General features: G+C 53.7%; 1 protein-coding gene and 1 long non-coding RNA gene across 2 annotated transcripts in view; both read left to right on the top strand.

Moving 5' to 3' along the window:
• The first annotated feature begins 2,181 nt into the window (after positions 1-2,181).
• LOC141998613 (uncharacterized) lies at positions 2,182-3,095 on the top strand. Its single transcript, XR_012641867.1, has 3 exons — positions 2,182-2,223; positions 2,633-2,768; positions 3,003-3,095. It is a non-coding gene; the product is annotated as an uncharacterized LOC141998613 (long non-coding RNA).
• An 8,329-nt stretch (positions 3,096-11,424) lies between these two features.
• The window catches only part of LOC141998906 (uncharacterized), a 70,610-nt gene continuing 67,660 nt past the window's right edge, over positions 11,425-14,374 (top strand). The window contains exon 1 of the mRNA XM_074971867.1: positions 11,425-11,484. Coding sequence (XP_074827968.1) covers positions 11,425-11,484 — 60 coding nt within the window. The remainder of the gene's footprint in view (positions 11,485-14,374) is intronic.

Genomic DNA, 14,374 nt, shown 5'->3' on the forward strand with positions numbered 1-14,374 from the left:
GGGAGGAGCGGGAGGTGGTGGGGGATCCTGCTGGCCATGTGGGGCACTGGCTGTGTCATCTCCTCACTGGGAGGTGTCAGTCGGCCCCAAATCTCACGTGCTCCTTTGTCTCTTTCACGTCTCACAGGAGCTCATCGAGGAGCTTCCCGATGACTCGTCACCCAGCGCCGTCCTCGCCCACTCCCTGGCTGCAGTGGGCTACCTCTGGTACCGAGACAGCCCCACCCCACCGGCTCCCCTCACCCCAGTGCTGCTCAGGCCCAAGGCTGGGAGTCACCATCACTGTCCCTCCCAGGTCACCTCTCAAGAGTGGCGCCTCTGGCAGAGATGGTGGGGTGGGAAGGGTCACTCTCTCCTGGCGGGGCTCTTCTTTTCACTCCCATAACATGACAGGGGCCCTGGGGAGGGGCTCACTCCCGGGCTCCGATACAGGAGGGGCAGCTGGCTCCAGGGAACAGGAGCTATTCCTGTCCTGCCACTGTCTGTCTGTGACGCCTTGGCCTTGTCATTCCCTAGCTCAGTTCCTCAGTTTCCATTCTCGCCAGCCTGTGCCTCTATCCCTGTGGCTTGGTGTCCGTGTTGGCGACAGTCCCACCCCTGTACTGCACAGTCTAATACCAGCTCCTCTCTCTTGCCAGCACCATGAAACCTGCCCTGGAGCCAGCCCTAGAGACCCACCTCTAGCGAGCTGCCCTTCACTCTGTCTTCACCCTGGGCACGGAGAAGGACACCACCGGCATCCAGGTACCTCCTCCTCCTCCATCCTCCTCCTGTTCCAGAGTAGTCCTTGGTCCCTGCTCCCTTGATTCGCTGGAGCTCCAGATTTAGGGGTGGGGTAGCGGAGATGGAACAAGCTGCAGGCTTGGATCCTTCCCTCCAGCAGGGAAGAGATTACCCCTCCCTGGGGGATTTTTCTTTCTTTCTTTCTTTCTTTCTTTCTTTCTTTCTTTCTTTCTTTCTTTCTTTCTTTCTTTCTTTCTTTCTTTCTTTCTTTCATAAGCCGTGTTTTGCCCAGAAGCCCAGCTTGCATCCAAAGCAACTTGGCTATTTCATACTCTTCTGCCTACAAGGCCCTCTGCAGAGATCTGCTAAGCTCATGGATTAAAGGTCCAGGGGTCATCAATTCTTGCAAATTGCCTGCAGTGGGATGTGAAGGAGAGAGGCCGGGAGATGTGTTTGGGAGTCTCCCCAGTGCTTCCCAGAGACCCCTCTTCCCATCCTGTGGCAGGTGTAGGCCCAGGTTCCCTAACTCTGACCCATGCTTTGCAGGCTCTGCACAAAGTCATCCCAGAGGTCCTGGATGCCATGCTGGGGAACCTGCTGGCAGAGTCCCCAGACACAGACAGGCTCCACTTCATCTTGGAGGTGAGCCCCATTTGACCTGAACTCTTTGGGAGACTGGTAAGGAGAGACTGGAAGATGCATTTTCTACTCTGTCCTCCTAGCTGGGTCCCCAGTGGGCCGTCCTTGGTTGGGGAGGTCAGTGCAATGTAGTGTCAGGTCCTTCCTTCTTGAAGGACAGAGTAAGGAGCTGGGACTCCAAGCCAGAGCTCTGCCTGGTTCTGCTGAGCACTACGCACAGGGCTCCTGGCTGTCTTGGGGAGTGAGAGTCTGAAAACCCACCCTTTCCCCACCCCTCCAATACACAGAGCCCATGAGATTGGGGAGATGGTTCTCAGAGAAGAGGCACACGCTCCTTCCTAGAGAAACAGGAGGAGCCCAGGGAATCAGCCCTTCCCTCTGATCTGCTCTGAAATTCCTGGAGGGATTGTGCTCTCAGTCACTCCCTACATCCCCCCAAGGATTTGCATGGCAGGGAAGGGCCGAGGGTTCAGTCTCCTTTCTGGTGAACTGTTCAGGAATCAGGAGTTCTGGGAGGATGGGACCAGCCCCGACCCCGAACATTGTCCCAATCTAGAGAGACGCTGAGAAGTTGTGACCTGAAGGGTACAAGCTGCGTCCTGGGGGAAAGAATCCCCTTCTAAAGCTCTGCCATCAATGACTCAGCTATTCCCCCCTGCACAGAATGTCTCAGGCTCCTGGGGCTGGGGGCATGGGGCTCATTTGCAAAGCAGGAGCAGCTGGCCACTGAGTCTGACCTGCCTCCTTTCGCCACAGCATGTCAACCTCTGGGTCGTGTCCAGGGTGTCGCAGGAGCGAGCCAGAGCTATCAGGAGCAGCACAGCCCTGCTGAGATACACAGTCACCCTCCCTGAGTTTGACGTAAGTGAGCTCCGAGCCAGCTTGCTGGCTCCAGGCGGAGGCGGGCTGGCTCCAGCGGGCTGCAGGATCTGCTGTTGCTGCCGGGGCTGTGGGTTAGGAGGGTTCTTCATGGGGAGGCAGAGTCAGAGCAGAACTGAGCTAGGGTTGAGTCAAGTTCTTCTTGTCCTGGTTCAGTGTTGTCCCTGGGCCTTTAAGGGGACCATGCTCCAGCCCCTGCTTGGCATCCCAAAGCAGCTGCGGGCTCCCTTGGCAGCAGAGCAAATGAAGGGTCGATCTCAAGCTCCTCTCCCCCAGCATCTCCTGCAGAGGGGCTAAGCGGAAGGAGCCCTCTGGCCCAGGGGGGCCAGGGAGGGACAGGGAGCTGAGAGGAAAATGCTGATGGAGTCCCCTCTGCTCTCCCTTCCATTAGATCTCAGCCGAGTTCCCTCGGATGGGTCATCATGTGGCCCAGCTGGCTCTATTTGTCAGCGATCCAGACAAGGACATCAGCCGGCAGGCCAGGGAGGGGACTTACCGGCTCTACCAACTGCTGCTCCAACAGAGGGGTAAGGAACCCAGCTGGGACACGGAACCCAATAGGGGACTGAGAGTGACCACAGGTTGATAATGGGACCCTAGACCATTTCTCTCAGACTGACCCCAGCCGGAGGACAAGTCTCTCTCTGCCTCTGTTCTTCTCCACTCCACTGTGCAGCCACCAATGGGATTGGAAGGACACAGAAACTGCAACCAGAATGAGGAGAAAAGTCTCTCTCTCTCTCTCTCTCTGTCTCTTCCAGGCCTGACCATACATGAGGCGGAAGATCTCTGGTGCTATGACTGGCACCAGGACAGCAGGCTCTTGGGCTACAAGAACACAGCCAGAGTGGGGGAGGTAAGGACACTGTGCCAGGGCATGACACAGCTCAGGGAGTGGGGCTGGCGGGGCTCCCTGCAGTGGATGCCTCCTGGAGACAGGAAAAGAGCCTGCTCCTTATTTCCAGCTCAGAGTTCCTCATCCAGCAACCAGTGGGACACGCTGGTGCTAAAGGTCCCACACTGGGACTGGGCCAGGAGTCTCCTTGTTCTTGTCAGGCTGCAGGTTGGATTCCCCTTGAAGAAACCAAGGAACTGCAGAGGCCATAGCCAGCAACTAGAGAAATCACTTAGCTGGGGGAAGAGACCTTTGGTCTGTCAGCTCCAGCCCCCTCCCCCCGTAACAACACACGCACACTCCTCTAGCCGCTGAGGTGCAGGAGATCTCTCTGCTGGAAGCAAGACAGGGTCCCCTGTTGTCTCTGTGCCCTGCACAGCAGAGTGGGCCTGCTCACACACTTAGAGATCCATTTCCAGCCCATCCTGGCCCCTGCCATAAATTGCATTCCCGAAAGAGCCACTGGAGGCTTTGGTCCCTCAGCATCTGCGCCTTTTTAATAAAGGGGCTTCCCTGAGCCCTGGGACCCTGAAAGACTCCTGGGGAATGAAGTGCCTTGGCCACAGCAGCTCTCTTCCCCATTCTTTGGGGCACTAGACACCATTGTACAGCCAGGACTTGGAGGCTGGCTCTGGGCAATCTGCTCGAGCCTCATGTCCTCTTGGTTTTAGGTCTTTGAAAAATTCTTCTCCATCGGGCAGAGAAGATCCTTCGTACAGACAGCATTGCTGGCCATCCACGACCCCCTGCTGCGTGTCAGCCAGGCTGGGCTGGTGCTCGTCTACTCCCTCCTGGGGGAAGCCCAGCAACTGATGGGGGACACGGTAAGCAGCTGCAATTGACTCAGAAGCTTGGGGTGGGGCCCAGGGCCTCATTCCCATCCTCTCGCCATTCGCTGGCCTGGTAGCAAGGAGCCTAGTGGGGACTTCATGGACTTCTGTTCTTAGGATGTGGTGCTCTGTTATCACTCCTGGGAAGGAGAGGAGAGTCCCCTAAGTGCCCTCTGGGAGCCTTTCCTGCCCCACAGAGCTGCACCCATTTCCCCATGGCCTAGTGTCCATGTCACCCGAGCCACCATTGAGAATTGCTCCCATCCCTGGCAGCCTGGGAGGCCAAGAACTGACTGGTGATGGTGACTGCGAACTTAAGCGGTGTCCCCAGGTGGGTTGGAGGTGGAACAGCTGTCAGGGGCACTGATGGGGAGGTGGCAGGAGCTCACCCTACAAGGAGGGGGGTTGGCACTGAAGGTCACTAGAGAGGACAGCAAGGTTCCATCCTGGGGGTCAGGAGGGTGAATCTACCACTCAGACATGAGCAGCTGCTGGGTGGAAATGATGGTGCTGGTTCCAGGTGCCCTTCATCCTCCCTGATTCCTGGGGAGTGTCTCAGTCTCTGACATGTTCTCATTCCCCTGCAGCACGAGGATGTCACAGTCAAGGTCATGTGCCAGCTTCACATGATCCGGCACTTGCACCAGATGCCCGAGGCGCTGCAAGGGCTGTGGCTCATCTGATGCTCTTCAAGGTTCCCCTCCCTGTTCAGCAAGTCCCGCTCCCTGCTGCAGGTACTGCTCTGTCTCACTATAAATGGGGGGGGGGCTAGTGGAAGCAGAAATGGAGGCCCCTGGCACTCACAGGAACTCTCTCCCCTCTCTGTGGAGCTGTGTCCTTCCCGTGGCCCCCCGAATTCCTTCATCTGGGGCAGGAGCTCTTTCCCTCACACCCATATCCCTCCCCTCTTTCCTTGATCTCACCCCCATCCCATTTCCCGTGCTCCCAGGCAGAGATCTTCCTGCCCCATACGGCGCAGAAGGACCTTTGGGTCAGGGCTACAGACTGTCTGCCCAACTGAAGCTCAGGAAGCTCCACATTTGAGGAGGTGAGGATGGGACAGAGGCTCCGGGCTAGCTTCATCTCCTGCCCTTTATTCTTCCTTTGGCCCTTCTCTGGGCTCTCAGAGTCTGACATGAAGAGGAGCCTCCTCCCCGCATGTCTTCTAGGCCCTGGCATGTGTGACAGCCTCCCAGATGGGTGCAGTCAGAAGCTGAACCACCTCAGGGAGAAGTGGAGACAGGTCCCTTGTCCTAGGAAGCCAAGCAGTGGTAGTTCTCAAAGAGGCTGAGAGGGAAGACCCCGCTCCCTCATGGAGGTAAGAGCCATTGACTTCTTTGGGCAAAATGGGTTTCTTGGGGGAGAAATGGGATCCCTGCTGCATAGCCTGGCTGGGAGCTTCCCCCATCCCTGGGACAGAGGCATCTTTATGAATGTGCCACTCTTGTTTTTTTCCAAGCAAGAGGCTCCCCAGAGAACTCCTCCTCAAACCTGTTCTCCTGGGAGCGTTTCTGGGAGGAGGCTCCCGTCCCTCAGTCTCCAACTCCATCATGCAGTCTCTTTCACTTAACATCTCCGCTCTCCAGCTCCACTTCCCGCAGCAGGACAAACGGACCTTCAGCTCCTAGAGAACAGACTCTGACCTCCTTCTGATCAGCAATGGGGTTTCACCATCCCCTCAGCAAACCTGTCAGCCGGGCTGGACCGGATTTGAAGGAGGAGGGTATCTAACAGGGTGGCTTGGCCTATGGCTGCCTAGCGTGGGGCTAGGCCAAATTGATGACCAAGTGAGCCCCACCTGAGAGGAAACAAGGGAAAACAGCAGCAAAAGTCCAGAAGCAGAGTGAGCTGTTCAGTAGACGGCCTTGGGCCAAACCCTGGAGTCCAGGGTAGGACTGGGTTCTCTCACCGTCCCTAAGGAAGGGGACATAGAAGACCCTAGAAACCCAAGAAGGGCAGGCCGAACCGAAATCAGGCTGAGGAAGAACTCCCCACGAGGGTGGAAGGCCTTTTTTCTGTTCAAGACATTTTGGGACTTTGTTTGCAAGGAGCACGACCCAGGAAGGAGTGGAGTAAAGGACAGTCACCTGGTTGGAGGGCTGAGTTCCAAGCCAACAAACTGCAAGAGTGAGTATCAGCGGGGTTGCTAGCCCAGCTAGAAAGCGGTGACACGAGGCCTCGTCAGCATCTAGCGGTGAGTGAACTCTGGTACACACCCAAAGTGGCTGTGTCTAGAGCCCTGTGTAGGCTCTTCTGTGGGAAGTTCCCATGGGTCAGTGGGGCCTGAATCTCTCCTGCTCCTTTGGTCTCTTTGGGCTTCCCACGAGATGTCTGGTGAACTGCCCTTGGACTCTGAGCCCAGCACCGCTCAGAAATTATTCGCTACCTTCAGAGAGACAGGGCACAGCTCAGCCTGTTGGGTAGGCTGGAGACTCACACTTCACTCGAACACACAACACTGAGGTGGTTTGGGAAGCATAGTAAGAAAGAAGAGATTTAAGTGATACTAAGCAAGAGAAAGAGACACATTTCAAACAGACAAACAAAACACAACACACTTTGTAGTGACTAAAACTGAATCTTAACAAGTCACAATCTTTGCCTTAGCAGTTTCCAGACTAACACCTCAGCTTTCCTAACAGACCTTCTTTGATGTCCCTGTAGGGTAGAAAACTTCTCTGTCGAATCCGCTGATTTGATTGCTTCGTCTTCTGGTTTCAGACCCTCTGTTCTCCTTCTGGGGTGCCTGGACTCTGATTGTAACATCTCTCTGGCCCAGCCTCTTACACAGATGTGTGCTGCAGCCAGCCCAGCGCAGGGAGCAGTGGGGATAGATGATCTCCTCCTGTCAGACCAAGCAACAGGGGTCCCATTGAGGCTTAGATGGAAGATCCCAGGCATCTCCTGGAGGTAAGAACCGTCCACTCTTCTGGGCACTTGGGGCTGTTGCAACAAAGAGGGGGCTCCTGTTCCATAGCCTATTTGTCCTCATGACTATGTTTTTTTCTTCTCAGAGGATGCATCCGTGACCCTGGAGACTGTTTCGTGCAGGAAGTATGAGCGGGGAGAGATCACTCACTGTCCTGACCCATGGGTCATTAACCCGGGTCTGCAGGGTTCCTGGGAGCAGCCACCCTCCAGCACGCCACCTGGAAGCCTACGAAAAACTGCTTACCTAGGACTGACGAAGTCCAGACCCAGTTTGAGGCTCCTATTGGCAGAGTCCCAGAGCAGCTAATCGGCCCCCGGGACCTCCTTAAACCAGCAGCAGGAAGAAGAAGCTGTCTGAACAGCCGAGCTCCTCCCCGGCTCTGGACCGTGTGTTGGCTGTTCCTGCTCCCACTCCCCAGGCTTGATTTCCTGGCATCCGGACTCAGGGTGACTCACCTGACTTGAGATTCTGAACACAATTTGGTCTTTTGCTTCTGCTCTTCCAGTGTCCTGACCCAGCTGACTCTCGACTCCTGTCTTGTGAGTGTGGACTCTGCCTCTGACCACTAGGTCTGGCTGCCCATGACCCAGCCATGACACTGACTTTTCTACAATTCCTCCAATGCCCTTTTCTGCTTTCCAGCTCTGCTGTCCCAGCAAGACACACCGATGCCTTGGCTCCCAGAGTCCTGCTTGCCTGCTAGTCAAGGGCTCAGGGGGAGTGCTTGTCTTGCCCCATCCCCCACCACAGCTGCTTGTCCTCGGGGACTCTCCCTAGCGCAGAGGAGAATCCGTCCTGGCAGCAATTCAGGAAGTCACAGAAGGGACGGTCTGCTCAGCTCCCTCTGCAATGCCGCTGCCCGAGGCCATTACGAGTGGGTGCCCAGTGACTGCACCGGCAGCTCCTTGAGAGACGCATGGGGCAGGGTAGTCGTGTTTCACGGTGACCGCGGGAAGCCAAGCAAAGAATGCGTCATTGAGGAGACTCTCCTGCTGTCCCAAAGGGTTTCTGTTCTCCTGCATGGTCAGACCGTGGGGCCAGGTTGCAGAATGGGGAAGAGCTGGTTGGTGATGAGTCAGAGGATTCACCATACAGGTGGCAGCAGCTGCAGATCCTGGAGTCCCTGTGGTCGGGTTACCATGTGTCCGGAGTTTCCCGGACATGTCCGGCTTTTTGGGTTTTAAATTGCCCTCCGGGAGGAATTTGTAAAACTCTCAAAAGGTCCAGGATTTCCCTCCCAATGCAGCACTCTGGGGGCGGAGGGGGAGCTGCGCACTCTGCGGGGGAGCACAGCACTGTGTCTGGCTCCGCACCCCAGACACACTGCTCTGAGCAGCAGGCTACGTGGGCAAGGGGGGCTGGAGAAGGGGCATGGGGTCCCAAGGGACAGTCAGGAGACAGGGAGCAGGAGGGGTTGGATGGGTGAGGGGTTCTGGGGGGAGCCCGTCAGGGGGTGGGCATATGAAGAGGGGTCGGGGGAGTCAAGGGACAGAGAGCGGGGGGTGGGGTTGGATGGGGCGGAGGTTTGGGGTGGGAGTCAGGGGCAGGGAGCAGGGGAGATTAGATGGGTTGGAGGTTTTGCGGGGGCAGTCAGGGGACAGGGAGTGGTTGGATGGGTGTGGGAGAGCCGGGGGTCTGTCAGGGGGCGGGGGTGCGGATAGGGGGCAGGGCAGTCAGGGGACAGGTAGGGGGTGGAGTTCTAGGGGGGCAGTTAGGGTGGAGGGGTCTAAGGAGGGGGCAGTTGGAGACAGGGAGAAGGAAGGCTTAGATAGAGGGCACGGTCCTGGGAGGGGGCGATCAGGGGACAAGGAGTAGCGGGGGTTGGATGGGTTGGCGGTTCTGTGGGGGGCAGTCAGGGGGCAGGAAGTGGGAGGGAGTAGATAGGTGGCAGGGCTACCACTCCCGCCCCCACCCTCGGAGTGTCCTCTTTTTTGAAAGTTCAAATATGGTAACCCTACCCTATGGGCCCAGCCTCCACTCCTGAGAGTTCAGGCGAACCTCCCCCTGTTCTCAGGGAGTCTTTGGCTTTGGCGGCTGGGCCTGCCTGCCGAGACAGAGGACTCAGTGTTTCCATCAGGCTGCTCAGTTGCAAATGCAGCCGTCCAAAGACGTGAAGAATGGAAGTGAAAGAGCAAAGCTGGACCCTCCGCTGAGCTCCTGCAATCAAGTGAGCCCAGCCTGGGAGAGAGGAGGGAAAGCTCCAAGGTGGCTGGTGGCTGCAGGAATCCAGGGGAGGAGAAATAAATAGTTCATGATGAATCCTCCGGGCTTTTTCTTGTGTGGTGGAGGGTTTAAAATGGGTCTAGTTACTATCACATTCAACTTTACAATCGCTGTGTCTGATTGAAGGGCAGGTCTAGAAAGGGCAGAGGTCACTCGAGGAGCTTCAAGTCTCAGATTCTGTCCCTATTGCCTGCTTTGACCAGCTGATCTCAACCCAACACCGCCCTCAGGTGGTCGCAGTGGTGAGCTCTTTCCCTCTTTTTCTGGATTAGCCGCCAGCATGGGGACAGGATACATGTGGCCAAGGAAATGGAGAGGCATGGGGGTCACTTGCAGAGGCATGCAGATAACTTGCAGAGTTGCCTGTTAATGCAGCTCCCATGGGGGAAGCACGGTAGGGTCCCGTGCATTCCGGGGCAACATTTCCAATTTTGGTGGTGGCGGGGAGGATAATTTCACCCTGATTCCAGGGGCTACTTAGGCACCTGAAAACTCTAGTGTTTTGGCAGATAACTTAGCAATGAGCTGACAGGAACACTTGCCAGACTGCTTTCTGGGGAAGACAGCTATAAGAATGGATCCAGGGAATGGTTCTGTAGCTCTGAACTGTTTGGACACTTTCAGGGAACATTTCCGATGCGAGACAGAGATCCCCAAAGTTATCCTGGGTAACCCTGAGAGACTTATGGAAAACTAGCAGATACCACATCTCTGCTGTCACTTTGCACTGACAAACTCGGACTGTCCGAACCTGTTCATGTATTTTACCTGCTTTAACCTCTCAAGAACTTTCACCTATAAAAGAAAGAAAATTAAATAAATGGCATAGTTACACCGATATAGGGCCGTAGCATAAACCCGACCTCAGAGTTGTCCCATTGAAATGGAATTATTCACAGCAGTAATTAAAGTGAAACATGCACGTAAGTGTTTCCAGGGCCAAGATTAAGGCCACAGCTTATGAGAGGTGCAGACGCAAGAAGAGAAGAGCTGTGCAAAAACTGAAATGCCACTTGGAACCTGGCCCAAACAATGCATCACGAAAAATAAACTCATCTTGTTCTACAGTAACAGAGCTGGTTCAAAAGGGTTTTACACTGACAATGCAACCTTTGAACTAAAAATGCCACTTTGGATTACATTGATCATTTGAAAAAAGTTCCCTCTTTAAAAAAAACATTTTGGATTTCTCTGCCCACTTCAGAGAGAACGTGGAGTTTTTGCCACCAAAACGAAACAAAAATTTGATAATTAAAAACATTTCCAAATAAATTTGAAGAATATGGGGGGGGGGAGGAGTGGTTTCTTCTTCAATTTTCATGACCCTCCCCACCCCCGCTGTTTTTGACCAGTTCTAGTTGTGAATAAATGTCTGTCTGTCCATGAATGATAAATATGTCTGCTCCTGAAACATTTACAAACAACGGCTCTCATGAGGAGCACTGAGGTCACATGACGCAGAGAAACACCCAGGCCTGCAGGGTTCACATTCTCCAAGACATAAACCGCCCCAGGACGGGAATGTCACACACAACACAGCGTGACTGGGCCGGGTTGGTTAGGTGCATGTTTTGCTGTTGCTGGCAAATTGTGCTTTTTTGAGGTGGGGGGGAAGTTATATTTGAAAGGAGTTCTTCATCCTCTCCCACTCTCATCCGGGGTGCCGGAACAGGGGATACCAGGGCCCACCACTTTTTACTGGCCATAAGTGTGAGCAACTGGATGATGGGGGAGAGAAGGGAGTGGGGGCGGGGCAGTGTTTTGGGGCAAGGGGTGGCGTGAAGTGGGAGCTCAGGGAGAAAGGTGGTGTGAGGGGAGGCCTCAGGGAAAGGGGCGGTTTGAGGGGGCAGGACCTCGAGGAGAAGGGGTGGCACAGGGGCTGGGCAACAGTTTGGGTGCCAGCAGCCCCCCCCACTTTTAGGAAGCTTTTGCCCATCCTGCCCTCATCCCAAATTAATTTGTTGCAGTAAGAAAACGTTGAGCAACAAGGAGATTTAGAGACCCACAATATAACCGCCAAAATCCTCACCCGCCCCTCGAGCTGGGCAAACAACAGAATTTTTTGGTCGCTGGCAATTCCAAAAAAGAGATGGAAAAAAACTGGTTTCAGGTTGAACAAAACTAACATTTTTCCAAATTTTTGATGAACCAAAAAGCTTTAAAAAAAACCCAAAAAGACCCAGGAACATTTCAAGGGTTGTAACTTTTTGAATTTTTAAAATAAAATTGAAGGACATTTTTAAACAAAAAATTATTTCAAACTGAAAAATCAAAATGGTTTGTTTGGAAAGCGTCTAAACGAAATGCTTCGACTTTTTAAGAACTGTGGGGAGGATCTGGACGTGAACAATTCAGCAGACCAGGTACGAATTCGCAAACAGGTCTCCTTCCCCATTCTCCAGGGCTGGGTCTCGATTCCTGTTTCTGGTTCCCTGGGCCTGGTCCCCGTCCCTGTCACACACTGCGGGGAGCTCAGATTCCTGGGAATCCTGCCGACTTCCAGGCTGCGGGGAGGGATGAGTCAGCAGCTTCCTGAAGACGAGTTGCGAGTAGGCAAACACTTTTCCTCTACCTTTCCAAAACCCACATAGGTATAGTGAGACTAGCACCCCCACCACTGCCACCACTCCACGCACCAGGAGACGATTCCAGGATGCTGGCTCTGAAACAAAAGAGAGAGAAAGGCCCCATGACTAAGGGACTCAGTTAAATCATCCCACTGCTGCCATGAGGATCCCAGAAGATGAAGACGTTCCTGGGATACAGGAAGAGCTGAGCTGGGTCGTGTGCACATGGGCACCACTCAGAGCAGCGGGAATGAGATCTCCAGGCTCATTATCCCCATCGGCCAACCTGACGGAGGGAGAAAGGTGAGCCCGGCAAAGCAGCCCCTGTTCCAGAGTCTGGGAACTGTGATTTTTAAGATGCTCCACGATGGGGTCCCTCAGGTCTTAAGGTCTGAAGCGTGGGGAAGGGCTAGCCATGGTGGGAAGGGTGGGGTTTGAAGACGTATACATGAAAATGGGGGGTGGGGTCGCTAACACATTGCTGACGGGTGAGGGGCACGATTGGTTTCTTTGCCTTGAGGAGGGGGCTCAGCTTTTAAAAGTTTTGGGAACAATGATTTAGTCTGAGCCCTGGCATAACCCAGGCCAGAGAACGTCGCCTACTGATTCCTGCACCCAGTCCAGTGATTTATGGCACTGACTTGGCATTGAGAGGAATTTTATCATAGGCTGAAATCCAGCTGCAGAAGGGAAAGGGCATTAGAAGCTGAAAGACCCCAGAAGTGGCTCTGGTTTTCTACTCAAAATAACCACCCAGGGCTGATTTTCCCCGGCCCAGCGCCTTGCAGTCATGCACCCAGCGCCTAGTGAGTTCGGTGTGCAGGCAGGCTCCCAAATCCAGACAGTGGCACGTCATATCCCCTTTGCCCTGGCGTCAGGGACTGCCCTGAGCACCCATCCTGCAAACATGTACACACCTGAGCCCTCCCACTGCGATCCAAGGCTGCTCCTACGGATGGAGTTAAACACGTGGCTAAAGCATTTGCAGAGGTTCCAGAGAGCTGAGGCTCTGTGTAAAAGGAACATTACTTCAGTTATTCCAATCTTGGGTTTAGGAGATGCTCCTGCCCGCCCCCTCCCTTCACAGCTGAGTCTCCCACCCACTGGAATTCTCCAAGGAACTTCCCACTCCAAGAGACCCTGGACACTGTGGCCAGCGCTAGCTGTCCCTCTGGCCCAATCCCATGCTTCAGGACATAGTCTGAATGCCACCGAGGTCAGTAATTAATTCCCCACCTGCATTTGCAGCATGGTAAAACTAGCCATGTATGTTACAGCAGGTTCTTGCTTTTCCTGGAAGCATCAGATATTGTCCCCTGGGCTGGACCAGACAGGACAGCAGCCTGAAATGCCCTACGGCATTGGCTTGAACTCAGACTGACCCTGTGGAAAACCGGCTACAGCTCCCTTTAAATAAATAAATAAATAAAATAAATAATCAATTCATAGGGAAGACTAGAGGTAAAATTTCCAAGTGCACTTAGGTCACTTTGGTGCTTCTGAAAATTGTGTCCTCTAAAATCAGCCCCGATCCCTGTAGCGGCCACTCCTCTAAGCTGTCAAGTTCTGGCCCATTCCTGTAAGTTTGGGTTTGTCGCGTTTTTAATACAAGCCGCATTACATGCCACAAAGAACCCTGGGTGGTAAATTTTGAAATACAACAAGAACAACAGGAAGAGGAAAAATATGCTCCATACATGCAAGTTGATCAAGTTCGTGTTGTCACAGGAAACTTAACTTGTGTGTCCGAACCGTACAACATTACTGCTGCACTCATATTGGTTTTGCATCTCATTATTTTTAAATAGCAAAGAGAAAAAAATAATGGGCTTAATAACGGTGCCATCTGGGCTTTGAGTTTTACCAACTCTCCACAGCAGAAGAAAGATTGGGGTTCTCCATTGCCTTATGCCTGGGTCTGAATTCTCAGCAGTGCCAAGTTTTCACTTGGCTCAGCAGAGAGGGATGGGAAAAGGGGGCTTGAAGTCACCCTTTTGTTCCCCCAAGCTTCGGCTGGCTGGTGCCTGAAATAGCACCTGACATAAAACTTAGAGCACCGTTGGGGCTGCTCTAAGTTACCCTGGCTGTGGTGGCAGCAGTTCTGAGCCAGCATTATGCACCACACTCTCTTTGCTACCACACCACGTCCCCAGACTAAAGATTGGGAGGAGGCAGGTGACATAGGGAGACACACCAGCTTTGTGCTACCGAAGAATTTCTAAGCTGCCCCTTATGGGCAGTTGGCATGAGGCCCAGGATCAAACTCCTTGTGCCGTGATGGGTGGGTGAGGGAAGAGTTCTGGGCCCCAATCCAGCCTTACCCTGATCCTGGTGTGTGTCATTTACACTAGTGCCTGCAGTTCTTTTGGTATTTCTTGCTCACTTTGCATCAGTGTAAAGGTGACACAAACAAAGTGCAAGGCAACAGAGAGTCCAGCCCCCCCCACTGATCGCTTTAACGAGAAGTTTCAGTTGCAACCAAAATTGTGGAGAGATTTAAAAAAAAAACAACCCAGAATCACAGGAGCTCTGGTAATCAAGTGATCCATCCCCTGTCACCCATTCCCAGCTTCTTGAAAATATAGACTAGGGAAACCATCCCTGCCCATGCTAGCTAATAACAGTTGAGGGACCTGTCCTCCATGAACTTATCTAGTTCTTTTTTGAACCCTGTTATAGTCTTGGC

This window comes from Natator depressus, chromosome 14, assembly GCF_965152275.1.
Source record: "Natator depressus isolate rNatDep1 chromosome 14, rNatDep2.hap1, whole genome shotgun sequence".
In the NCBI taxonomy this organism is placed as follows: Eukaryota; Metazoa; Chordata; order Testudines; family Cheloniidae; genus Natator; species Natator depressus.